This window comes from Rhea pennata, chromosome 2 (assembly GCF_028389875.1).
Source record: "Rhea pennata isolate bPtePen1 chromosome 2, bPtePen1.pri, whole genome shotgun sequence".
NCBI lineage: Eukaryota > Metazoa > Chordata > Aves > Rheiformes > Rheidae > Rhea > Rhea pennata.
The window spans coordinates 164,540,145-164,566,951 of NC_084664.1; the positions used below are offsets into that span (position 1 = coordinate 164,540,145).

The 26,807-nt window shown below is 41.3% G+C and overlaps 2 protein-coding genes across 9 annotated transcripts in view; both read left to right on the forward strand.

Moving 5' to 3' along the window:
• The window catches only part of NRBP2 (nuclear receptor binding protein 2), a 32,330-nt gene extending 24,434 nt beyond the window's left edge, over positions 1-7,896 (forward strand). For 4 of the 5 annotated variants that reach the window (XM_062570787.1, XM_062570788.1, XM_062570789.1 and 1 more), the window contains 4 exons: positions 1,911-1,964; positions 3,690-3,753; positions 4,640-4,695; positions 6,573-7,896. In XM_062570787.1, coding sequence (XP_062426771.1) covers positions 1,911-1,964; positions 3,690-3,753; positions 4,640-4,695; positions 6,573-6,641 — 243 coding nt within the window. In that variant the 3' untranslated portion in view covers positions 6,642-7,896. The remainder of the gene's footprint in view (positions 1-1,910; positions 1,965-3,689; positions 3,754-4,639; positions 4,696-6,572) is intronic. The other variant, XM_062570791.1, reaches the window with a different exon arrangement.
• Positions 7,897-9,517: 1,621 nt separating this feature from the next.
• The window catches only part of PUF60 (poly(U) binding splicing factor 60), a 29,713-nt gene continuing 12,423 nt past the window's right edge, over positions 9,518-26,807 (forward strand). The window contains exons 1-5 of one of the 4 annotated variants that reach the window (XM_062570794.1): positions 9,553-9,581; positions 17,296-17,405; positions 22,711-22,806; positions 24,525-24,614; positions 25,719-25,769. In XM_062570794.1, the coding sequence (XP_062426778.1) occupies positions 22,729-22,806; positions 24,525-24,614; positions 25,719-25,769 (219 nt within the window). In that variant the 5' untranslated portion in view covers positions 9,553-9,581; positions 17,296-17,405; positions 22,711-22,728. Of the gene's footprint in view, positions 9,582-17,295; positions 17,406-22,710; positions 22,807-23,690; positions 24,173-24,524; positions 24,615-25,718; positions 25,770-26,807 lie in introns of those variants that run through there. The other 3 variants (XM_062570792.1, XM_062570795.1, XM_062570793.1) reach the window with 3 other exon arrangements.

Below are 26,807 nucleotides of genomic sequence, written 5' to 3' on the forward strand. Positions count from 1 at the left end.
ATGTGCAAGTATCACAGCTAAGGAGTGTGATAGAGGGACATCATCAGTGCAGTTCAATTTAGCAAGCAGTTCTGAGAAGCAATAACAGATACAGGTGATCACATACGTATTCTGCACACACTCACAGCTCTGCCCACTCTTAACTGTTATCAGCTGCTGTGCACCAAAAACAAATATTTGAGCTATATCAGAGTTCAACAAGCAAGGTACAGGGGATGACAACAAATAGAAATAGCCATTTTAGTGTGGTACAGTTGCTCCTTTTAATTCATGTGCCTTCCTGCTGTGATCAGGTAGGCCAGAAAGTTGGGGTGAAAGCCCACAATGCTTCCCTAGAACAGATTTTCTCATCATCATAAATGCTATTTACCTGTTACTCCCTGTGAGCGTTAAAAATTGCCCAGATGTTGCAGAATGTGAATAAAATGGCTTGGGCCAATATTTCCATGGTACTATCTTGGACAAAGTAACATTGACACCATCATTATTATACTGCATGTGGACAGTATATTTAGTTTCAGGTCCCCAGTGCAAGAAAAACATTGAAAAAGTGGAGCGAGTGCAGCAGAGGATGGACTAGAGACCTCCTGAGATCCATTCCCACCTGAATAATTCTGTGATCATGGGCCATGAGGCAGAGAGAGCTGAGGGGCAGGTAGTAATGATGCACTCAGACATCAGCCCTCTCTTTGACAATATCAGCAAGATGCTAGACAGTTCCGTGTAATTAAGCACATTAACAAAGGAGAGCACAGCCAGACACTGTACTGGAGTCACTCAGTGTAAGGACAAGGTGCCTGCCCTAGGTACACAGTAACATTGGTTAGCCCTTCTTGGAGGAGAAATGGATGGTCTGGAGAAGATAAAGGTCAGAAGCCAGGGAGTTTCCTGAGTGGGAGAATTAAAAGCCTGGGGATGTTCATTATAGGGAGGAGCTGTAATAGAGGAGTAGAAGGGCAGAGGAAGTAACAAGCGTATAACTCACCTCTGAGCATAAGCTCCAGATGGAGGAATGGGAATGCATAGCACAGGTAACCTGGGAAAACAAGCCCTCCGGTTAGCTGCGAGGACAGAAGTTCAATTAGATCAGAAAAAAACAGACCTGTTTCAACAAACAGATTATTTAGTTTATTTTGTGGAGACTACATATAACTCTTCAGTATCTGTGTGGCTTCAGGAGCTGGTTCTTTGTCTGCATATGAATGAAATACTGTTGGAGTGTGTGTGGAATGTTGATTCCTTACTGGGGTTTCTGTCTGCTAGGTTGATCAATTGCATGCTGTTGCTGTCTGACTTTCCTTTTTTTCAGATAACATGATTTCTGGTGTGAAACATTTTATCACTTCATAGAACCTTGAAACTGACATATTAATAAAAAAGCAGTATTTAGCTAACATATTTGAATGTCCTGTGACTAAAGCAGCAATGCTGAGTTTCCAAAAGAAACTCCACGTGCCATTTTAGTGATATTTGAGATTTCAGTTTCTCTCTTTTTGTTATATTTAAGATTGGTTCGTCCCATAAGGACATGAACAAATACTACATACTAAAATGTAACCAACAGTTTGGACAGGGCTTCAGGGGAAGCCTTCCCCTGACAAACAGGCCAGAAGAATTAATACTGATTGTAAAATTATTCCAGAATTGCAGCCTTTTCAGGTTTCTCTTACCTACCTTAATCAGCTGATGTTGGGCATGGTTTGTAACTGGATATTGGACTAAATAAACCTTCAACTGTTCTACCTAGACAATTCCTAGAAATGTAAAGAGAGGTGAAAGATCAGGTTGGCTGTTGGGATTATGGGGTTTAAGTAGGAATTTGATCATCATTGCTGAGGACATAAGTAAAGCGGAAATGAGGGAGCTAGAGGGGCTATGGCCAGGATGATATTTATTTTGGCCTCTTCTAGGTGGTGCAAATGCAATGTAACATGGAGCTGAATGAAGACAAGACTCAATGGCATGTACGTAACCAGCCCCACCAACTCCACTCACCCCAGCAAGATGAGGCACTGGGGCAAGACCTGCATCTCCAGTATCTGACTGGGACAAAGTTTGGTCTCATTAGTTTGCTCCAGTACCCAAAGGACCCATTCAGTATTGAGACCGGGATGCTAGGACTGCATGGACATAGAATACCAAGGAGTTCAATCTCACAGCCTAGTAGGAGAGGTGGGAATTGTTAGATACAGTTAAACAGATTTGTGGAGACGTTTTCTCTAGGCTCTATATGAATAACCAGATAAATCTCCTATAGCAGCTCTTCAATTCAGCTACTAAATACAGTTAAGGTTCCTCCAGGTGCCTCAGTAGTAGCACAGTCACAAGCAAGAGAGAGCAACCCAGGGAGGAGTTTGGAGAGGCATGTGAGCTGGCCATGGGCAGGATGGTGCCAGGCAATAAGAGGGCCACTCTTAAAAACAATATAATAGCAAAGCTGCTATGGCTGATAAGTGGTCAGTAGTGCTGTTTGCCAGTTTTCTAGACAGCAAGCAAAGCAATTCTAGCAGTTACCATAAATTAGACTTCTCTCCCCAGTGAAGTAAAGGAATAGTGATTACGAAAAAAGGCATAAGGCTGATGAGCAATGGAATGAGGATCAGCTCAAAGACTAAAATCAGGTCAGGCACGCTTTAAACTTGATTTGATGAGAGACAAAAGGTCAGTGAACTGCTGATTGTCCTGCTGTGTATAAGTGATGCTGATGCAAATCATCAGCACTGATACACGTGACTGGTCTACACTGAGTTTTGCTGAAAGAAACTGATCTTACATTGTAAACAGGTTTGCATACACAAATACACAGTGAGCTGACAAAATGCAGCCTTTCTGCGCTTGACTGAAATTACCTTCACAAGTGACACTAACTTTCCTCAGAGCAAAGTGAGCTCCTCCTCACGAGGCGGTACATTTTCTGTCCAAAGAGGCTATTGCATGTCTGCATCCAGTGCATCCAGGCATACATAAGCTGCAGCATGCAACACCTGTCAGCTTAAGCTGAAATGTTCTAGGATGCACCTAGCCTACCTTAATGGACACTGTGTCCATTCATGCATCAGGAGTTGGCCCTTCACACATTTCAGTTCCCATGGTAAAGCAGTGAGAGAAGTGATCCATTTGTGACGCTGGGAAGATCCTGTATTCGGCCTCAAAGGCTTGTGATTTGAAGCAGAGGAGGAAGGATCTTTCTTTTACATCCCAGGGAGTGCCTCAGAGCCTACACTCAGCTCCACCCCTCATCTCTAGTCAGCAAGGACCTATTGGCCAGAGAGCTTCTGATCAAAATCTTCCCTCCAGCTAACATCATTCCATGGATATAGTTCTCCTTTCCCCCAAAAAAACTTCTTACCTTTGATCTTGTCCCTTTATAATAAAAGAAACCCTAAAAAGAGCAAAGCCAGCACCCCGTTCTGGCTGCAGGACACAAAATCCATGGCATCTTTGTATGCATATCTTTTAGCTCTACTGCTTTCCAGTTTAACAGCTTCAGGTTAGCTGTTACTGTTGAGACAGTATTTCCCTGAGACATTCAGACTACCCCCTCCACAAAGACAGCTAGCATGTCAGCAATTACCAGCATCACCCCTACTCATGCCTGCCAGCAGCTTCTAGTGCTGATGTAAGAGTCAGCACCTTTCTTTTTTACAGAGAAACTGGTGTCTGTAAAGCTCGCTCTCTTCTTTCTGCAGCTCACTCTTCTGCTGATTCTGGAGGACAGATTGCATCGACAGTTGAGCTACGACTTGCTGCCGAGTAGGTTTACTTGCAAGATCCATTTTCATGTATAGATGCTGAAGTATTGCCTGATGTCCTGGTCAGGTTTAGGCTCAGAGACACAGAGGTCCTGGATCCACAGATTGTGTTTACTGTCAGATTTCCTTTCCTTCTTGTCCTGGGAGAGTAAACCCTAACATTCATGTACTATTTTTTGTGCGCTCAGACATTGAGCTTACAACCTTTAACGTGTTACTATCTCGCACCCTAGAGTGAACCCTTGGGCCATCAGGAATATGCATGTTACCCTGAATGCCTAAGTGTGTAACACTGAATTGTCAGTATTGTACTGGTCATTTCTTCCTTCATTTCTCAACTGTGTTGCAGTTTCCATGATACTTTTCAAAGGAGAAGGTAAACTCTCTTCTAGGGGAGCCCCGTGGCTCTGGGGAAGGATCTTCAGAGCAAGTCTAGCACAGCAGGCTCCTTCCTAAGACATGCAGGAGCCCCTTCTTGCCTTGTAGCCAAACTGAAAGATAAAGCTGGGAAATTCATGTTTGGGAGTTGTTACTTCACTAGTTTCTTGTACTTTTTGTCTACAGGGACTGGCTTGTCTGCTTTTCATGCTGAGCCAAAACAAGCAAAAATCTCAGTGATACATTGTCAAGACTTTGTGCTTTGCCTGATTTGGGGCTAGTGCTCATTTCAGCCCAGAACTTTGTGCAACAGTCATTCATTGCTCACCTCTGTGCTCTGTTTGCCCCAGGACTACTTAGCAGTTACTCAGCCAACCAAAGGTTTACAGTATGTGTCTGCAAAGCAGAATGTAGGTGTGCTGTGTGTCAAGATAGATGTTCTTTACTAGTAAAGGAGAAACTAAGAGATGCATGAAATTTTCTGTTCTCACCATTCCTTGTTTCTGCAGCTGATAATTCCAAGGATTTGGCCACAGAGCTCGTGCACTATGGATTCATCCATGAGGTAAGCCTGCTAGCTACTCTTCATCATCTCAGCTGTGCATGAATTGTACTTTCAACAGCACTCTCCAAATCCATGTGACACCTCATGCCTCAGAGGAATAAGGGCTGAATTCCCTTCCTCTTTTAGCAGCCAGGGAGCAATAACAGAAGCCAGCCTGTAGCTGTATACTATACACACTCCATCTTGTTGTGAGTGACGCTTGTTTATTTTGCTGCATGCTTTGCTCATGCCTGACTCCAGGCTGCTGTTCAAATGGCAGCCATATTGCGATGACAGGTTTACAACGCTAATGCATCAAACTTGCAGTGATTCTGAGATGTGAAAACCAGAAGAGCTGCCAATGACAGGAAGTTCAGATCACCTCCCATCTCCCAGAGAAATTGCCCAAATAGCTAGTGCTGCTTAGACAGCTGCTGCTAAGTCACTTTGCAAACTTCTGCCTGCCAGAAGAGACCACCTACCCCCCTGCCCCAAACACTGTACTTCCAGGCTCTCGCTTGGTAGTAAATTCCAAGAAACAGTTCAGAGCAGATCAGCCCAGTCATTCAAACAATAGAAAAGCCTTAAGGAAAGGCAGTATGGAGAGAATTAAATATACATTTATTTGTACTTTGTAAAAGTTAGGAATTTGGGGGCTATTGACAAAGCTTGGAGAATTCCTCATTCTGGATGCTGACATTAGTACTTGGGGGGGGGTCAGCTTCACTGCATAAAAAAATTTATGTGAATACACCTGCAAAAGGTACATTTAGACTTTCTTCATCTGAACATCGTGACTGTGCAGCTTGGCACTGAAATTTTGGGAATTTAGGGCAATCCAGTGCTGTAAAATATACCTCACCAGCCTGTGTTCCACAGACAGTAAATTACCCTTCTTTTTTCTTTCTCGTAGGAGATAACCTCCTTTTAACATGCTTTTCCTTCTCTAATATCTTTCCTACTCCTCAGGTACCAACTACTTTTTCTCTCAGATGGTATTACTGATTCATACCTCATTAAACTCTGAGCAAATGTCCTGAGCTTGTGTTTAGCTTAGAAGTGTCCTGCCTGTTTCTGATTTGAAGGACTTCTGTACCCAAATGCTTGTCTGATTTTCCAACTATAGTAGTTGGTCTAACAATAAATCACTTACACGTTAAAAATCTTGTCTTCAAAATCCAAGTTTTTTCTTAACATAAAAGTAGTATTGAGTAGGTAATTTAGCAGCAGTAGTGACAACAGGGTGCCTATGAGCAGTAGTAAACCACCTAGCTCTTTTATTATTATTATTATTATTTAAGTGAGAATTTCAAGTTGGTTTCTGTCAATTCCAAAAAACCATGCATGGCACAAGGTGAGGCTGTTTTGCCCCCTTTACATACCATTGTGTATTTGGATAACTTTTTCTTAGTGAAAAGACTACTAATTATGGTAGAAACCACCTACTCTTGAATGTATAAGAAAAGAGATTTCTGTACAAAATACTTGCCAAGTCAGCAAGAAAGGATGCTAATTTTTCTTTTTGATAACAATGAGGATATTATAGAACAGCTAGCCACAGAAAATAACTTTAGATCCAGTGATAAATGAATTAAATTAAACAAAAGTTGGATATGTTTTGTTCTTTTAGATTGGAAGTTCCAAAGACTAGTCTGCTGTTTTGCATTTTTATAGCACCTGACACGATACGGCTCCACTCTTGATTGATTATGTGATATTATTCAGTAAATACGATAATTAATAGTAGTATATTCCATGTGCTTGCAAGATGTAGTCTTACCATATTAAAACTCAGATATGAAACCTGATACCTTGGGATGGAATCATGTAAGGAAAGAGAACAGACATACAAGGTTCCTAAGCTGAATTAATACTTTGACTTTTTCCTTTTCTTTTAGGATGACTGTGAAAAGTTGGCTAGCTTCCTAGAAAATGCCTTCCACAAATACCAATCTCCACCCTTGTGAGTCAGTCTGGAATAGAGGGGTCCTCCTGTACTACAAGGGACAGGAAGTGTATCAGACTAGAAGAAACTGTGGGGCTCCTGACCGAACTTCCTCCAGCAGTACTGAGCAGGCTGCTCACTACTGACTGAATCTTTACAGTCCATGAGAGGTGTATGCCTTATCTGTGGTGTGAAAAGACAACAACAAATGGAAGAATAATCCACAGGCACAAGAAATTACATATGCATCATGTAAAAAATGCATCATGAGAAATCAGGACCAAGCAAGAATACATGTTGTTGTCCTCATTCCTGAAGCAGCAAGCCAGAGAGTTGTGAGGCATTGGGAGCATGGGGTAGCATTCCTGCAGCCCCTTGCTGGTGGTGGTTGTGAAGGTGCAAAGCTGCTGCAGGAGTTCCCAAAAATTGATAAATTTGCCTCTTGGAATGACAGGCTCTTTAACTGCAGGTCGCAAAGCTATTTTTTTTCCTCTTTGCCAGCTGGTAACACTTACAGAAGGGAAGAAAGAGCTGGCTTGAAAAGCTCTGCGGCAGTTTGCTGTCTGTCACTTTCCACTCTTTATATACAGCTCCTTCTGTTCTGCTAAGGTTCTTCCAACATAGATGAACCACTGTGATGCTTTGTAATTAGAATTGCACATCTTGGTGTAGGCTGAAAAGAGGACTTTGTGAGCTGGACTTGACATGGCATGGGAAGAAATTCAAGAAATCCAAAATCTTCAGCTGCATCCTAGCATACGGATCAGCAAGTGTCACTGGTGCTGAACAGAACCCTTGTCATTCCCCAGTTTGTCTTATGGCCTTCCAAAATCTCATGACATCTTAAGGAAACGCCTTGATGTCTCTTCTTTCCCTGTTTCTCCTGTGGTATTTGGAACTTCAGTCATCAGCCTAGAGAAAGGAGCAATCCTAGCTGCTGAGCATGTCGGGTTCAATTGCTGAAAAAAGCAAATAGGAATTATTTGTGTAGCAAAAGCTATGCAGTGCTGCTCCATGCTGTTCACATTGTGCCATGTGATGCCAGCCGTATCATGCTGTGCTATGCTGGTGTTCTGTGCTGTGCCAGTCTCCATGTGGTACTGCCTCCATTACGCTGCCCGGCTTTGCTGTGTTGCAGCAGTTGTACTATGCTGGGCTGGGTCTGCCATGCTAGAATGCTGTGAGCTGAGCTATCAAACTGTGCTGTATTTTCCCAGATGTGCTAAGCTGTGCCAAGTTTACAGAAACTGACAAATCAATAAAGCCATTTAAAGTAACTTATGAGAGGAGTTGATGCACTGAGCAAAGCACTCCAGAATTTCTCAGTCACTCTTACAACTTAGATGTGAAATAGCTCCCTTGAGTTCAGCAGGCTTGTCCACAAAGTCAGATAAATTGGGTAGAGAGGGACTTCAGTGAAGAAGCATCATACAGCTGCTTGACTGGGAGATTATTCTTTTTCTCCAGAACAACCTTGTATTTGACTCTACAAACTGGTAACTTCCTTCATTTACCATCTGTCTCATTTCTGCAGTGAGCAGTAACCCATTTCATCTGGCTGAATTCCTTGTTTAACATTGTCACAACTCAGTTTAATTGACGGATTTCCCTCCTGCTGACCGTGCTGCGCTCAGCAATAGTGAGTTGTTAGCCAGCTACTGCTGGATGTCGTGAATATGTGACAGGCTGCACTGGCACTAGCAACAACCTAAGCATAAAGTGGAAATCCTGCAGTCACATATGCATGCTTCTTATAAATCTTGCCCATATATTATAGTTACGGTATTGCACATCTTTTAGTAAAGTATCTAGTCTTAATTTAAAGACTGTGTAACATAGGAACCCACTATGTTTCATTCATAAGTAATGTTTTCCAGTGCTTAACTAGAAACAGCCTGTTTTAGGCTAGAAATAAGGTACACTGTTTTTATGTTCAGTTCAAATACTGTACCTTTATCTGCTAGATGAAAATAACCTTTGCAATCTAAGACTTTCTCATCAGATAGATACTTGGATATTAAGTCATCTTTTAATTGCTTTTGATAAGCCTTATCAGTTTTTCTAAATCCTTTACTGTTAAGATAGACTTTCAGAATCTGTAAACTTTTTATAGCTTTCTCTTTAACCTTTCCTAGTCTCTCAGCATCTGTTTTGCAGCATGTCCACAGGCCACAATACTCCAGTGCTAGTTTAATAGTGTAATAACAGATCTCTATCCCTTACTGAATGCATTTTTCTTTTAAAGCCATATTGGGAACACATATTCAGTGATGTCTTTTGTGGGTCCTTTGTATGTCAGAGTAGTATTTCTCCAGATCACCTGTTTCAGGCTGTTTGACCTTGTCATTACTTGTGTGTTTAAAATTGTACATCAGAGACTGGACCCACCTGGGAGGAACAAAGAATAGAGAGGAAAGGCTAGGGACAAGCTCAGGTGGCAGGCTGTGTCTCACTTCAGTAGTTCTCCGCTGATGTGTCCCACAGGTGTCCTCAAAGTACCTATTCAGCACACACTGCGCAAACCAAGGGCTGCTGTGGTGCTCATGACCCTTGGCTTTTAGCGTCTCCAGCCTGTTACAGCATCACCTCTGCTCGAGGTCGTGCGGTCTGGCCTCGGCCTCGGGGGGCACTCCTGCGGCCCGGCTCGGCTCGGCCCGGCCCGCACGGCTCCCAGACCGTACCAGCCCCCGACAGGGGCGAAGGCAGCGCCCCGAGAGCAGCGCCGCTGCGGGCGCTGCCCGGAAACGGAACCAGCGAAAGCCTCATGCCAACTGCCCCCCCATCAACTCCGGGCACGCGAGGCCCTGAAACTCTCGCGAGAAAACCTATCCTCCCCCGTCCAGCCATGCAGAAGATCTCGCGAGAGTTTCCCGGTTCACGCGCACTAGAAAACTCTCGCGAGATTTCTTCGCCGACTGCCGACGGAGTGGACAAGATGGCGGCTACAACGACCATCTCCCTGGTAAGTGGCGCGCCTGTCGCTCTTTCGCGGCGAGCATGGGCGCGGGCGCTGCCGGCCTGGGCAGCGCTGGGCATAGCGGCTCGGCCCGGCCGTGGGGCGCCGCAGGCGGGGAGAGAGACCCGGTGGGGCAGGCCCGCGGTGTGGCGCGTGGCGGGGCGGGCGCCACGTCGTGCGCGGCTGCCCCGCAGTCGGGCTTCTGCGCCGGCTCCGGCGGCACACTCGTGCCGGCGGCTCAGCCGCTGGCGGGGAGTTCGGGGCCGCCGCTGCCGGGCGGCTGCGGGCCTTTCGCCCGCTGCGGGCGGCCGTTCTGTGTGTTCCGGCATGTTACTGTGGCTCTCGTGTAACGGGGCTCGTGGTCCGGGAGGCTTTTTGGCTTGGGTGAAGATCCCACTGGCTTAATGGGAGGGTTTGTGCCACGTTTCCGGCGATGACCCCTGCTGAAGTCTGCCTGAACGCCCCCTCTTCTCCCGAGAAGTTACCTGGGTTCCCTAAGCAACTACCCGGGCAGAGCTAACCATACTGATTTTGGCTGAAGTGAGCTGGAGGCCTCTTGCAACAGTGCAGAGTGAATAATGAGGAGCTTCTAAGGGTAATATCTGTGGGTCAGGCATTATCTATCGTGCTTTTTGGATAGTATTTGGTTTAGCATGTGCTTTTTAATAATACTTGGGTTTAGGAAGTAGGTTTCCACTCTGTGGGGATATGCAGAGGCTGCTTTCCCAGATTTTGTTTGATGGTTTCAAAAATCTGTTTGTTAGATTTGTCTAGATGTCAGCCTTTTTAGAAGGTATCATCAGAGGCTTTTATTTCCTGGAACAGTATAGCGCTACACACAGGTTATTGAGGTGACACCACTGAAGTTCAAATGTAAACTCTTGATTACCTTTCTACAGCAAGAGGATTTTGGTGCTTAGTGGGTGGTGATTATTTTTATGTTGTTGTTGTTTCTTTTATGTCCTTATCAAAGGATCCCAATAATGTTCATTTTTATTGTTATAAGAGTTCTTTGTATTTTCTCTATGCTCTGGAGGGCCCTCCCGAAGGGATTGGTAATGTAAGAAGCAGAATAATGTCATTTCATATATATGTATTTTTTTTTTCTTTCTGAATTAATCTTAAAAAGAAGAAGGTATTTCATTGAGATACTATCCAGGGCTTCTCTGGACTTTTTTTATTTTTGACCAACTATGGAATTGTGTAAAACAAATATATGAAATCTCTTGAGTATCAAACCTATAGGGAAGGTAGCCTCAAACATCCCTAATGTGTTAGCTGTGGATGCTGGGGAACTGCATTTTTTGTCATAGAAAATGTTGGATTTTTCTGATGAGCAGAAGTAATTCTAAAGCTGCTCTATTTTTCTTACAGGACCTACTTTTAAAACTGTGAAAGAGTTGTCTTTCGTGGTATTTCTTTTTTCGTTTCATGAATATCAGTGTATACAATGAGGAGCAAATATGGATAACTCATACTCTGATTCCCTTGTCTTTGCATATCCAGGCCTTCATTAAGCTTGGGGACTTGCCTGCTTAATACTGAGAATGAATGTTTGAGTCTTGAAAGTGTAATGTTAAATGTGATTCCAAAGACAATTAAAGCTAAAAGAACCTCATATTGTTTAGTGAATGTGACTACATTGGCAAGACTTTTGCTCTTCCTCAAAATAAGGTAGTGCTTGTCCCTTATTTCACATCACACAGGCAGTTCCTTTGATGTCGCTGTATTTTTTGATACATGCATTATAAAAAGTGACAATACATGCATTTCAAACCCAACCTAATTGGATAGCTTTATAAAAACCAGCTACTGCATGGTTACACTGTGTGGAAGTGAAATGATGCAGTGAGACAGAAGACTGTCAGAGCTGCAAACGAGCTTACAATACTTTATCAGTGCCTTGCAACATAAACAGAAAAATAAAACCTCTGAAGTAATGTCTTTATTTCTTTATGTATGTTTGTATATATACATCACTGTAAAAGATTTGTGTTACTTTTACAAATACGGCATTTGGAATGAATATTCTTAAGGGCTGAGCATAGTACAGTAGCCATGAGGATTTTGATTACTCCTTGTTTAGCTAGCTTCCAAATATTCAAACTTAAACCTACTAGTTTATAGTATCAGCATAAAATAATTCCAGTTTGGAGAGAGATAATTATGTTACGGATCAAGTATTGCATGGTGCTCAAGCAAGCAAGTCTTGCTGAGGTCATTATTCCTGGGGCTAGGAGCAAGGCATGGACATTACTTGGGAGTCTTCAGAGTCATATGGACTCTGTAAACTTAGTTTCAGAGCTGGTTGTACAGTGGTGGATGGCTGTATTGGCCAGAGCAAGGAGGTGGCAGTAGCTCCTGATGAGGACAAGAAGGTGGCAGCAGGAGTCCTGTGGTGGAAGGAGAAGCATAAGTATTGGCACAGGTATGGAAAGTGAGGAACAGGCTGCATACTTGGAATATGTTGATCTAACTCAGTAGTGTTTGCCTAAGGAAGACTGCCTCTGTTGGTATGTCTGTCATTGCTGGCATATTTTGGGAAGAAGCAGTAGCTATCATAACCAAAGAAAATTCATGACTTTTCTTCTAACTAATTCTTTAATAGAGTAAGAATGCAAGGCTTGATATGCAAGGAAATGGCCTTTTTGTTTTCCTTGCTCCCAGATCAGGTGGTATCTCAGTGTTTGAAGGGTATATGGTAAGAAACAATTTCCAGGAACAAGAATTCCAGCTTGAAAAAGTGCTGCATCCTTTTATTTTAAACTTCAGAACACATTAAGCATTTTGAATAGTGCATTCATTCTTGCCGTTGCGATACTTCTCCAGTGAATTAAAAACACTTTTTTCTTTTTTCCCTTTCTTCCCACTCCATCTCCTCCCATTAAGTGGATTTTTCTTTCATTTATGTGTTGTTTTGTGAGTTGCATTCTGATCAAAAAGACCTTGCTGGAAATGGACAAGATGCATCTGAGCATCATGTGTTTATGCATCAGTATTCTCATGACTGTGCTGTGCCCCACTGTGCTAAAAAGCAGAAATGTGGTCTTAGAGTTTTTTTAAATGAAGATACAATTCAAAGGTCCTCGCAGCCAATTTTTGCATGAAGATTCCAGGGTTCTTTCCTTACAGGTTCAGCACTAGTGCCTCCAGATCTCTTATATCCTCTTTCCTTGCTGGAAAGACAACTGACTGCTTTATGATGTGACCAAGAAGTATGCCTGTAGAAAGTTCAAAACTTCTGCTGTCTATGAGGACAGCTTCACCACTTATTTTACTCGGGAACGATCTAAACCATGAAGACTGGATAGAAGAGCTTTTAAAGTTAAGGATGAAGTCTCTTCACTTGAGAGGAACACAGTTCTGGAATTTAATAAGCGTAGATTTTGCTTTCAGCTAACTTTCTGAAAGATTTCCAGTATAGACACTGCTGCTGTCCTTGAAACAGTCAGATAGGAAAAATATTTAAAAACTGGAGGGATTTTGCCTGTCAAAAGGAAGAGGTCTTGCAGGGAACCTGGGGTTATCTTATTGGTTCTAAGTCAAAGATACAAAATGTCTAATTCATTTCAAATATAGTGTATGCTTATTTGCATGATACAAATCTACCTTATATTGAGCCCCTGAGTTAACAGTTATTGAATGTATTTTATATTGATCCATTGATTAGAATAAAAGACAAGAATCATCCCTCTCTTAGCTTTTTTTTTTTTTGTTTTTTTTTTGTTTTTTTTTGTTTTTTGGGTTTTTTTTTGGTCTTACCACTGAGGAAAAATGGTCCTTATTTCTTATTTGAATTTTAGATAGAGGCAAACATTATGCTGTATACCAAACCGATTTTATATATTTTTGTGTATATGTATGCATACATATAAACTGATATATACTGATAAAATATATGTAGTTCTGCACCTATAACTTCATGCCAAATGATAGTGATAATGATAAAATGTTTCTATTACCATATTGTGTTATCCAGAATGTTACTGTTGTGGCCCACTCCATTGTTATTCTGAACTGGTTTTACCTACTGTCTCTCTTTCCTTTGCGTATTTTTTCCAACACTTGCTTCTGATTCTGCTGTCCCTGCAGGTGTTACCATAATAGAACCTCACTATCATTCAGAAGCAAAAAGTAGAAATGACTGTACTGTCATTGGCTGTAGTGCTTTGCTATCTGTATTGCAATGGATGATGCTACTTGCAGCATGTCTAGAGTTCCTAAGTAAGCCGTTGGAAATAGAAAATCATGATTATTCTCTTGGAACAAGGAATAACTTTGTCATAAATAACTTCTTCATGAAGAAACCAGAGCAAAACTTTGCTCAGCTGCTGAGACAAGGTTGACAGTATATGTTTGACAGTGGTCAAGCGTATACCAAAAAGCAGTATGAGTGATTGAAGAAATAGGACTGAACCTTTCTCTTCCAGATGCTGAATTATAGTTTAATTCACTAAACTGTTAGTCAAACTAACCATTCTTAATCTTAACTGCAAATCAGTTAGTGTTGCAGCAAGTAGTTGTATATATGAATTTGAGACCTAAATTCAGTTATGATATTTACAGGAGAAATATAGTTATTTTAGCATAGAAAATATAACTGTGCTTTTCATGAAGCTTGTAAGGATGAGTGTAAAGTAGTTCAGGGCTGTGTATATTTAATTTTTTCTTTTGACCTGCTTTTGTAACAAATCTTTTTTTGTGTTTTGGAAATATTTCATAGTTTCTGTACTGCTATCGCTAGCAATATATCTCACTATAACATGTAGTGAATTATTTATATATGCCACTTGTGGTGACATAGTGGATGATGATATTGCATGTCACAACTTTAGACATTGGTCCCTGATATGTTTTCACTGTAAATGGTCCTTTAATGCATGATATTCTCTGCACCTCCAGTGATTCCTCAGAGTGACTTGCAGCATTTATCATTTTGGTATTTACATAGTTTTTCCATCTCCTGAATAGTTATTTATTTATTTGCACTTAGATCACTTCTTTGTCTTCCCTACAGCCTTTTTAGACTCTTGACAGTTAATTTTTGATATTTACTTTTTTTTTTTTAACAATATGTCTCTTCTAAATGGAATGGAACTGATGAGATAAGGACAAAACCTCTACAATGTTACTCCTCTGTGTTCTGTAATATTATCAGTCCTTTTTCCCACCACATAATACACTCATGTGCAATTGCTTACTTGGTGTCGTTTGTGTTATCTTCTTGAAATCACAGCTGTGTGAAATAACAGGTCCTTTCCTATAGGAAGAATGCACATTATTTGTGAATTCAGTGATTTTTTTTTTTTTTACCAAAACTAAATTCACTTAAAGATATTTTTGTGCAGTTTTGGAGCACTGATGTTATAGTTACAAGATTCTCTTTTAACTGCTTTGGGGAAAGCAGTCTGTACACTGAATCTGTTTCTAATTTAATGAGGCTAAGGTGAGTTTATAGTGAATACCTCTTATTGAGATGCTTAATTTTTAAGCAGAGCTGTAAACTTTTTTGAGGGAAAAGCATGTACGTGTAAAATTTCTGCCTGCTCGGCTGGCTATACAAACAGTTGAATTCTCAGTTGGTGAGTGAGAGGAACGGTCTGCAGGAAGTCTACCTTAGGAGATTCTTGCTGTTTACATTCACCACATTTTTTTCTTACTCCACATTCTAGAGGGTTCTGCCTTCACCTGTGCCAAGTGCTGAATCAACTGTGAGGCTTTAACTTAGGGTGAGAACTTCTTAAGTGGGGTTTAATGAATGAATTGTTTGTGAAAATAGTTACTGATTACTACTTACTAAGCCCCCTTTTTTTTGTGTACAACATCACAGGTTACTACAATAATCTTGAGCATTATTTAGTTCAAGTTCAGTTCCCTCAGCCTCTCCTGACGTGGCAAGTGCATTTACCCCTCAGCCGTCTTGGTGGCCATGTGTTGGGCTCCCTCCAGTTTGTTAGTGTTTTGTGGGGAGGGGGGTCCAAAAGGGACACAGTATCTAGACGTGATCTAATGAGAGCTGAGTGGAGTGGGGTAATCACTTCCCATGCTCAGTTGGCTCTGTGTCTGTTGATGTGGCCCAGGATGCAGTTGGTAGTGCACCCTGGCAGCAAGAAAGGCTGACTTATGTTTGCCTATCTGACCAATAGGATGCTCTGACCTTTCACAGCGTGGCTCTTTGGACTGTACCGGTGCAGGATGTCATATTTGACCTCCTTGAATTTCATTAGTTTCCTTTTGGGAGTAAACTCTTGTATGCTATGATGTAAGACATTGAGTGGCAAAAGTCATTTTGGAGCCTGGAAGTATCAAGTACAAGGATGAGAGCTGTCTCTTGCTAAGAGCAGGTAGTGGTGAGAACCTATGATTTAAGGGAATCCAGCACTGCCATTGAAATTATATGCAAGCTCTCCGGCCGTACTTACTGTGTTACATTTGGAGGGATTAGTTGAAGGATTTATCAGTTAGTAGATGAGGTAGTGGTCAGGGAAAGCAGTGAACCCTTCCGGAAGGGAAGATTACATATTTGTTTCTTACTTTGCTGTGTGTAATTGAGAGAAAGAGGACCATGTGCGTCTTGATTTATTCTAGCACTGTATTGTGATTGTCAGGAACAAGCAGCAGTTTTCTGCCTTTGAGGAGAGTCAGAAATTAAGTGAGATACCTGTGATTTCTGGGCTGCAAGATAGATAAATGACAATGCAGAGCATATTGCATGTAGAAGTATAACCTGTAGAAGATTTACTTTGTTCTTCAGTGCTGATCTAACTGGGAGGAGTTCTACTGAATGCAGTGAGAAGGCATTGCAAGGAATTGTTTCAGGGGTACATAGGTCACTTCCTATTTTTTTTAATTTTCTCTCTCTCTCTTTTCTTCCACAATACTTAAAAAAAAAAAAAAAAAAAAAAGAGAGAGAGAGAGAGGTATGCTACTGGAGAGCATTAATGAAATTTTGTCATAGAATTTGCTTGCTCATTTAAAAGTTTTACTTTTTCAATAAGTGGCCGTTTAAGCAGTACAGTCATGGGATGCTAGAAAGATGACACACTGGGCAGATATTTAAGCCTTTCAAAGAGCCTCCATTCTCTCTAGAACATATCTGACAAGACTAGTGGAAAACTTGAACATGTCCTATGCTTTAGATTTTTGGCAGTATTTAGTTGCACATGCTTACAGTAACAGAAGAAATAGTTTGCTAACACTGTCATTCCTTCCCATCTGAAAAAAAAAAAAAAGCGGTCTAAGAGGAGTGAAAAGGAGTAGCTTCTAAGGTAATTCAGGAATAAACCAACATCAGTGTGCACAAAAATGTTTACAGAGTTATGGAGATTACACCTGAATTGACAAAGACTTAGATAGCAAACCGGCTAAGTCCTTAAATGTATTTATGTACATGAGGTGCAACTTTTTTGGAAAAAAGCCTAACATGAGAATGAAAACACTGCCTTTCCCCTGACACTCAAGTGGTGGTTCTTTCAGCTTCACTACTGATGTGAAGTTTTCTAATATGAAAGTGTTCAGCACAGGGATTAAACTGAGTGTATTCTGTATTCGCCAAGTACTTTTTAAGAGAAGCTTCTTGTTCATTAATGACTTCAATGATATCATCAATGCTTTTTCCCCTCTGTCTTATTAAATCTTTGTGTTGTTTGTTGGTCATGGTTCTAAAATAAACAAGACTCTGTATTTTTCTTTTTTTCTCTTGTGTGTGTTTATACTTTAGAGAAATTCTCATCCATGTAATAAATTTCCAACGAGTGTGCCTGAACTCTTGGGAGTTCAAACCACCTTAAAAGGCCAAGCAACGCTCAGAAGCAGTGCTCATAGCAAAAGGTATCCAGTTTCTATTTATTTCCCTTTGAAAAGAAGCTCGCCTTCTCTCACTTCTGTTTTCTTCTTTGCTCCTATTTTGCTTGTTCCCTCCTGTCTCAGTGTGTTAAAATAAGGCAGTTCTCAAGGTGGCTATTGTTAGTGTAAAGCATCAAGAGCTTTTCAACATTTACTGTTACATTGCTGCTCAGCAGACTTGAATTAATTATAAGGTGTGGTGAACGTTTTCATGATAGTATTGTCCTAATGTGACAGAAAAGAGAGGCAATAGTCTCAGTTTACTGTGAATGATGATAGAGATTTTACACCACATCTTTTCTCTGCTTTTTAGATAGACTAGAGTAACAGAGGGGGTAATGGTCTTCCTTGAAGAAACTCTCAAAGGGTAGTTGATATCAAGTTTTTAATATAGCTATACTGTTGATCAAGAAAAGCATGCATCTTTGGTTTCTCTATAGAGGGTTGTGGGATAGCCCAGAGCTTGGAACCAGGTTCAGTAGTGTCTGAGTCTAGATTCTTGGATACTCTGACTTCTGGATTACTTCATCTTTGGTTTTGTTTCTTTCTTCCATGGTGGAAATCGGATGTTAGCAACCAATATTCTGAAGCTATGTAATTTCATGAGTTTGTACTACTTCTAAATTACATCAAAAAAGTAACAGAGAATATTACTTATTTAAATCATATCAACTTATGGTCATTGAAGTGGTCAACTTATGGTCATTTGTTATGAACAGTTAAACTTGATGTCCTTTCCACTGCATTTCTCATGTCTTCAGTCTTATAGCTCCTAAACTGTGATAAAATTAACTTTAAAAGTTGAAGGGAAATAAGAACAGCAATAGAAAAACCTGATTTTGGTTATTTTTTAAATTACCAGTAGAAAACTATGGATGTTTCTGGAGCTGACTGTACAATAGCATATACATAAAATATAAATAAGAGGAGGCAGGAAAACTTTGTAGCCAATTGGTTAAGAACTAGTATGATTAAAAAAAAAAAAACTTTTGACAATCAAAATTAATGAAGATGTAACAATGATGACGATGGTGTGGCCCTCCTGTCTTTGACATTACTGACCACACCGATCACTGTTGTGGCATTGCTTTGTTGATATTTCTTGGTTTTGATTGGTATGTGGGCTATGCAATAGTATCTTTTGATCAGTACTGTGCACTTGAGTTTTCCACTTATGCCGTTGGAGGCATGAAGTGGTCCCAACTACCTCTGTTCTTAGTGTGTCAGCTTTCTTTCGTTGTATTTTTTCCACTGTGTGTCCATGTATGTTATTTAATGTAGCTGTGAATTTCACTTTAGAGGGACTGGTAAAGTATTTGTAACTCTAGAATACTGTATTCAGATACTTGTACAGTAGGTGGTACTAGAAGGATTTATTGGGCATCCACTCCATGTTCACTGATCCTAGAAAATGTTCACAAATCCCTTACAGTGAACTTGAAACTCTGAATGCACAAGACTGAAAGTGTCAATTGTTGCTGTAAAACAAGAGAGAAGAATGATTTAGGATATAAAATATACTCTGAACATTAGTGAACTCATGCTTACAGCATTCTTTGCTTTCAAAGTAGGTGAGCTCCTAATTCTTGCCCTTAAAAGCATGAGTGAAGAAGAAAGAGGCAGTGTAACCTGCATGCAGATTGCAGTCACTGGTACATGGGGACAAATGAGCTAATCTAGTAGAAATTTTGCAGTAAGAGATGTATTTAAATTCTTGTGTTCTGCTATTAAGTTAAAATTTTCCCCTGATAATTTTTATACTGATACCAATAGTGTTCACAGACACAACTGCAAATTCTATTCAGCCTACTAAAAATCTATTATTTAAATGTTTATCTGTTCTGGTATCTTAAGTGGTTGACTGAACACTGGTTTAAGAGAGGAAATTAGTTCTATTTTTGATAGATGATATAGATGGAACTTACATGACCAAAAAAGTCCATATCACAGAATGACAGGATGGTTGAGGTTGGAAGGGACCTCTGAAGATTATCTAGTCCAACTCCCCTGCTCAAGAAGGGTCACCTAGAGTGTGTCAGATAGGCTTGCATCCAGGCAAGTTTTGAATCTCTCCAGAGAAGGAGACTCCACAACCTCTCTGGGCAACCTGTTCCAGTGCTCTGTCACTCTCATAGTAAAGGAATTCCTCCTCATATTCAGGTGGAACTTTGTGTTTCAGTCTGTGCCTGTTGCCTCTTCTCCTGTTGCTTGGTACCACTGAAAAGAGTCCAGCCCCATCCTCTTGACACCCTCCTTTCAGGTATTTGTTGCCCTTGACGAGATCTCTTCTCAGTCTTCTCTTCCCCAGGCTAAACAGCCCCAGCTCTCGCAGCCTTTTCTTGTAAGGGAGATGCTACACTCCTCTGATCATCTTATCCTACTACTTTAAACCGAGAAGACAGTAAGATTGTGAAACTAATTCCAGCAAACTTGCTGACCTTGCTTTACTCATACTCTTGTTTCTTCCTTTGTTGCAGTCCTACTCTAACTTGGCTTGGCCAAGATCATCAAAAATGCATTCAGAGGTCTTGCTGAGCATGAAAATCTTATGATTTTCTGCCAGTCTATACTGTGTTTTCATGCCAATTAAAGTAGTGGGAAGGGTGAAGTTCCCCTAGGTGCAGTCTATCCATATGAATATGGATCTGCATCTTCATGGCAAACGGATAAGATTCTACCCCAGATTTGTTTGAAAAACATAAACGCTTATTCGTCAAAAGTCTGTAGTTTGATAGGATACTTTAGTCACTACTGTTTAGGTAAATGAATTGCTGGAACTTCTCAGGATAAATAATAACTGGATAATGTCATGGCAATTGTTAAATTTAGTATGCCAGAACATATCAGGTAATGTACGTGGGGCTGGCTATTCATGTGTGCACTGTAGAACAGCTATTTCCTGCATGCAGTAATTAGGGATTATCTGCTTAAAAGGCATATGACCCCACTTTATATGCAGAGATTAAAATAGAAAAATTGGTTAATGAGCTGACTAAGCAGCATTTAGCATCAATTTTACATCAGATCAGTTGGGGAAAAAAGATTTGTGGCAGCCCTTCCCTGGGGACAAGTAGGTGTAACATGCAAGAAGAGTGTCAGCTGACTCCATCTGTGAGGAGAGTCACTGTAAAGAGCTCTACCATCTCACATCGTGCATCTAGTATGTGAGCAGCAGGAGAAAATGAGCCAAAAATATAGCTGGGATTGCAGCCTTCATGGTACTTAATGTTTGTAGTATTTAAGGGTTGTCACATCTGAGCTTCTGCTTTTACAGGTCTGTCTTATAATTACTGTGGAGAAAGCAGACTGTTCAGGAGGCCTTGAATTTGGGGGCTGTTGTGCCCTGTATCCCATCTCTTTGTAGTGGGATGACTCAAGAGTCATTTTCTTGGGCCTGTGCCCCCAAAATGCATTCTGAGAATACATAAGAAGTTTCTGCTTTTGTCTTTTGTGCTATCTTAGTCAACTTGGGGATTTATGTTATAAAATGTATTTATTTATTTTACATCTAAATGATTACCCTAAATAGCACAATGTGAACATGCTTGAGCTCCATTTGTGTTTAGGTGGTGTCTGTGTTTATTATGTAAAAAGTTCATCTGGTTAAGTTATCCTTTGACTACTTTTCACTTTTCTTCCCTGTCACAAACCAAACATTCTATGCATCAATATATAGAGCAAATATGAAAATACTGTAAGAGAAAAATGGAGCCATCAAGCAAGCTTTTGATTCTGGAGAAAGAGTGACTGGTCTCTACTGAATGTTACTGCAATAGACATAAAGCAGGAATTGGGTTATACTCTCCTGAGCAGATGTGCAGCCTATGTCTGTCTTCATGGAAATGTGTGTGTACTTTTACCTGAAACACTCAGCTAATATTAAGCGTATCTAACAGTTCTGTTCTGTCTCGTTGAGAGATGCAGCAGCTCATGTGTTTATTAATGTGTTGCCTTCGCCTAGTGGTAGGATAAAGGGGATGCAATGTAAGATGCACTTTCTATGTAACCATGCCCCAGAATCTTTTGCTTCTGAAAGACTGTGTTTTTTCTTTCTGAAACGTAAGATGCAGCCAAGAAGCATTTTTTTTTCTTAACCGATCTCCATTTTGGTCCTCCATATTAGTAGGATCTTGATACACCTGTAAAATTTTCTCTGGTGGAGTGATGAGTGATCTTTCAGAACTGCTTCTACCTGCAATAAACTTCTAAGTTGTTAGCCAGTGCTGTGAGTGCTGTAAGCAAATAATTTCTTCTGAGTGACTGGGAATCAAACTAATGGGCATAACACTGTTTCTTGTACTAAACTACCAATTACTTTGGTATATCTTTTTCCAAGAGAGATTTTTTTTTTTTTTTTTTTTTGCAATGCCAAGAGAATTGGATAGGTCTGTCCTTTGTTTTTCCTATAGCTTTCTTGTTACAGAGTACATCACAATTACTGGAAAACTGAGATGTCCATTAATAGTTTTTTAATGATGACCCCAATTTTGACCAGCAATTACATGGTGGCATTTTTGGGGATGTCTTAGAATACTATCCTGAAGATAGAAGTTGGCAGGCACTTACCAGAAAAGCTGCTGAATTGCTTTCAGCAAAACCAGATTAACGTGCATACCTTAGAGAAACCGACTGTTCCTTAACATAGTAGGAATAACTGACCAATTATATCACAGGAAGGCACTTCTGGGGAAAACATGACCATGAAATGAAGTAGTAGAATACCAAAGCACAAATAGGAGTAATGTTTGTTAGCTACACATGTTTCCAGAAGCTTCTTTCTAGGCCTGTTCTGATGTTGAGGGTGGGAATTTGCATGTGCAGGCAATATGCATCAAATCAAGTACGAGAATAGTGCTTCTTTGTGAGCCAGTGCCTAGAACAGTATGTGAAGTTTAGAAATCTCAGAGATTTTTTTTTTTAAAGAGAATTTGAAAAACCAAGAAAAATAAACTGATATAGGAGAAGACAGAAAGAGGAAATAAGGATATTCAATAGAGGATTTAACTGTGGAGAGATAAGATGGAGATGATAAGAGTGAAAGCTGGGCATTACTTTTTTTACTGAAAAGAGGAAAATTAGGGAAAATTTTAAACTATCCAGCATGTACATTAGTTTGTATGGTTGATGGCATAATGTCCCTAATGGAAGTGGTTAGGATATTAAAGAACAGGTTTGCATGAATAGGTTGGGGAGACTTTTTATTGACATTAAGTGCACCGGGTTTCTGTGAACAAGGAAAGTGGAAACTTGTGTGAGAACAGTTTTTCATAAGTATTTCATATTTTCTCAGGGTACAGAGTCCATAAAGATGGAAAATGGACAAAGCACAGCAGCTAAACTGGGGCTTCCTCCCCTCACACCTGAACAGCAGGAAGCTCTCCAGAAAGTGAGTAAAGCTGATGTATACATTTTTTTCCTAGCACTTTTTTTTTTTTTTTTTTTTTAACACTACCATCTATTACTTTTCTTATAAAAGGAAACTCATCTGCCAAGGATATGTATTGGATAATGGCCATGCTGTGTGTAGATGCACTCTTTTAAATTTGTGTCCAAATATTGTTTATTTTAGTTTAGGAGTTTGTAGTTGCTTTTGGGGGACATGTTAGGGAATTTGTTGGGGGTTTTGGGTGGGGTGTTAAGTCAATCAAAACAGATAACATGTTGAGATCGCATTGTGATTCTGAGACATTTTGCAGCCACTGCAAAGTTACTGCTAGGAGCAGCCTACATACACCACAAGGAATAGGTTTCTAATATGCTCCAGCTGATCTTTTGCTCTATCCACAATAGAACACACTGCAAAATATCTCTACTTTTTCCCCCTTGCCCCTTCCCAGATTATTGTAAAGGGATCCGTTAGCATGCAGCAAGTGTTTTCAGCGCCTTTGAGCCAACCTGTTTTAATCTAGATAAAAATTCAGTCCCGCTCTGATTTCTGGTTGTTGGTCCTGTTTTATACAACTGTGGGGAGGTTACTACTGACTTCTGGCTCGCTTTCCTGATAGGAGTGATGCCTGACTTGCTGAGAGGAGAGGAAAGTTGGGAAAAGAGGGGAAGAGAACAAAACCAGGGAATGTGGGAGCTGTGGGCTAGGTATCCTCTGTATTCTGATGAGGGAAGTACAGTATTGTTCTGGGTAGGCTTCGCATGAATGTTCCCATAATGCTGAAGCTGCTTGTGTGTGTGTTGTTTGGCGCTCAGTGTGAAACGACCTCGTTTCCTCTGGCTACTCCATAGCTGACAGATGTAAATCCCCTTGTCCGTTTCCAGGTTTTCGAAGCACACGTCTCAAATCCACGATTTAGAGCCTGCTGTTCCCTGGCACCTCCCAAACACGTACAGCCATGGAAAGCAGGTGCCTGAGGGGTTGGCTGAATGTGTCTGTTCCATCCCCTGAGAGTAGGCACATACATGGGTTTCCCTTGACAAAGAGCCTCCATTTCAACATCATTGGGTGTTAAGCTCAGGCTTTGTCAAATTTCAGAAGGCTGAATGAAAAAGACAAATCAGCCTTGTGTCTGCAGGCCAGGAACTGGAGGAGAAGAGCTGGAGCATTTTAGTGAGCAAAAGCAGTGGGTCCTTGAAGTTAGAATAGGCCAAATATGATAAGGAAGGGGAGGGGGAACGCACAGTCCAGAGACTGGGCATGAGGATTAGGAGCCCGCTTCCGTTTTGTAGAACTTCTTTGTCCAGATGTTCTCTGAGTGGAAAGGACTTGAAGGAGGCTATCTGTCCTGCCCTCATCCCAGCAGGTAAGGTGCTATGGTGGGATCTAAGGGGCAGAGGGAGGAAGAGGGGAAATGCTAAGTGTGTAGTGCATGCTGCTTTCCTAACATTGCGCCTGCTGCAGACTTGAATTCATCCAGTCCTCTGCTCAAGCATAATGCTGTATTTCAGGGCTTGCGACTCCAAGGTACAGACCAAGACATTAGTAAGCTGTTGGCCGTTGGCTAATGTACAGTGCTGTAGTGCTTAGGGCTGGAGCACTGGAAAGCACCATTGGCAGACAGTTGTGTGGTTCTGGGGAACTGTGGTGTAAAGTCAAATGTCATTCCCTGTTCTGTAGTATTGTTCTGTGACTACAGAGTCTGTATTTCCTTCTAGGCAAAGAAGTATGCAATGGAACAGAGTATCAAGAGTGTGCTGGTGAAGCAAACCATCGCCCACCAGCAACAGCAGCTCACCAACTTGCAGGTGAGAGACTCTCTGAGATTCTTATTTTGTTCTTGCTCTCCCCCACAAGGTGGAGTTCTTTTTGCACTTAGAACCAGAGCACAGCCCTGAGGTCTGCCCGGAGCCAGGTACTTGCACTTCTGTTTCCACAGGGAAATTGAAGTATGCTGTCTTCAGCCTTTTAAAGAAATTCCCTTTACTGACTTAGCAAATTGCCCCCCAAATTTGCACATTCAAACAGTAAATTTTCTTAAGAATTTCTCTTCTGTTGGAGGGAAATTTTGTTTCCTTTTGGTCGGTCAAATGCTTCTTGAAAAGCCAGAAGCCAAAGAACCTACTGCTGGTTCCACATTCAGCCCACATGGTGTCTAGGGTTACTGGGAACAGTATCCTTACACCATCTCTTTCCCCTTGACAAGAGGGTGCCTGTCTCTTGCATTACTGACAGTGTTACCCCATTTCCTTCCCCCCTTCTCTGCTGTACTCAGCCAACCAAACTTTTCAGAGAAATTGACAATTCCTGCTAATGCTGGAATGCCTATGTCCTGGGAGAATCCTTAAACTGCTATTTAAGTTTTTCTTCCTTCCTTCAGAAGTGTGTTTTTTTTTTGTTGTTTTTTTTTTTTTTTTTTTGTTTGTTTGGTTTTTTTTTTGAACATATTACTGTCTTTACTCAAAGAAGCCCAGAATAATGGTTCGGGGTGTTGGGTATTTTTTTTTTCAATGAAGTGTCAACGTGGATGTGCTTGCCACATTAGGCAGCTCTGGCCTTTCAGGGCTGTGCATGTTTCTGAGTGGCTGTTCTAGTCGAGGGGCTCCTTTTTAAATGCTGGGGGTGAATCAACGACAGTGGTTACAGAGGTTACTATTGCCTTGAGTCCCCCCGCCCCGGGAGAAGACCCTGCTTCCTGAGGCAGTGGCAGCAGCACAACTCCACCCTGACCTGGTGGGACTGGAATCTGCAGGGTCCCAGCGCTGGACAGTCCTTGGGACCAGGCAGTGAGGGGCAAGGAAGGAGAGGCCTCTCTCACAGGGTCCCTGTGCCGCCGCTCTGCTTGAGTTTTTACAAACAGCCATAGTATGCTCAGCTCCAACAGACTGAACTCTGTCTTTACTGTCTTTCAGATGGCAGCAGTGACAATGGGCTTTGGAGATCCTCTCTCACCTTTACAATCGGTCAATAGACATATTCACTTCTTCTTGGGCACTTTGTCTTAGTCAGGGCCTAGAGTGGGGAAGTATTTAGCAGTAATACAATGCTATTAATTCAACCCAGCACAACCCTCCCACATACCCACCTGTTATGGACAAGCACAACAAGCAGAGGCAAAGTGTAAACTCCCCAGAGGAAGACCCTGGGCTGGGTGCAGTCTGCTGTGGCACTGGCAGTCGGGGCCCTGGAGTCAGTTGGCAAAGAAAGCTTTAGATTTCGAACAATTCTGAACACACCTGTGAAATTGTGGGAGCTGCATTTCTAGGGATGCTACAGTTCTGAGGTCCTGACCTAAAACTAACTGCCAAGGTAACTCACAAATGGGCAACTTCTTACATAGCAAACTCACGGCACCAGAGACCTGGCAGCTAAGGTGCTGGGGAGGACTGGGGCACTGTAGGCTTGCAGAGCATTTTGTAGCCCAGATTTAAGACTGTTCTTACTGTGCATGTTTCCAGGCTAGGTGAATATGGCATGTTTCAAAGTAATATCAGGATGAAAGTAACAGAACTGCAGGACTATTCAGAGAATCTGTGCAGTCCTTTAGCACTGGAATTTCTAATTGGACATCACAAAGAGCTTAATTACCTGGGATTATCCATCCCCTCCTTTTTCCTACACATGTTGGACAATGACCACTGCAAAAAGTGCAAAAAACTCCACTCTGCATGCAAAGGTTCAGTTGTAAATATTTTCCCATCTTGCTGGAATATAATGTATCTGGTTGGTATAAAATGCAACTGGAAGTCTGCACTCCAAAGTGACAGACGCACTAAAACTTAATCACCTGGTTTCCCTCCTGTAACACTGCCACGGTAGGTAGCATGTCAGCAGGGGAGCCAAAATAAAATTTATCAGGGGATGTAAGTTTGGAGTGGAATAGAGGGATACATCTCTATGAATTTGGCACAACTGTTTTCTGAACCCTGGTGCCCAAGAAACCTATTAACCTAGATGCTTACTTGATAACATTAACTCCACCAGTTTTGCTGAATTGTTTT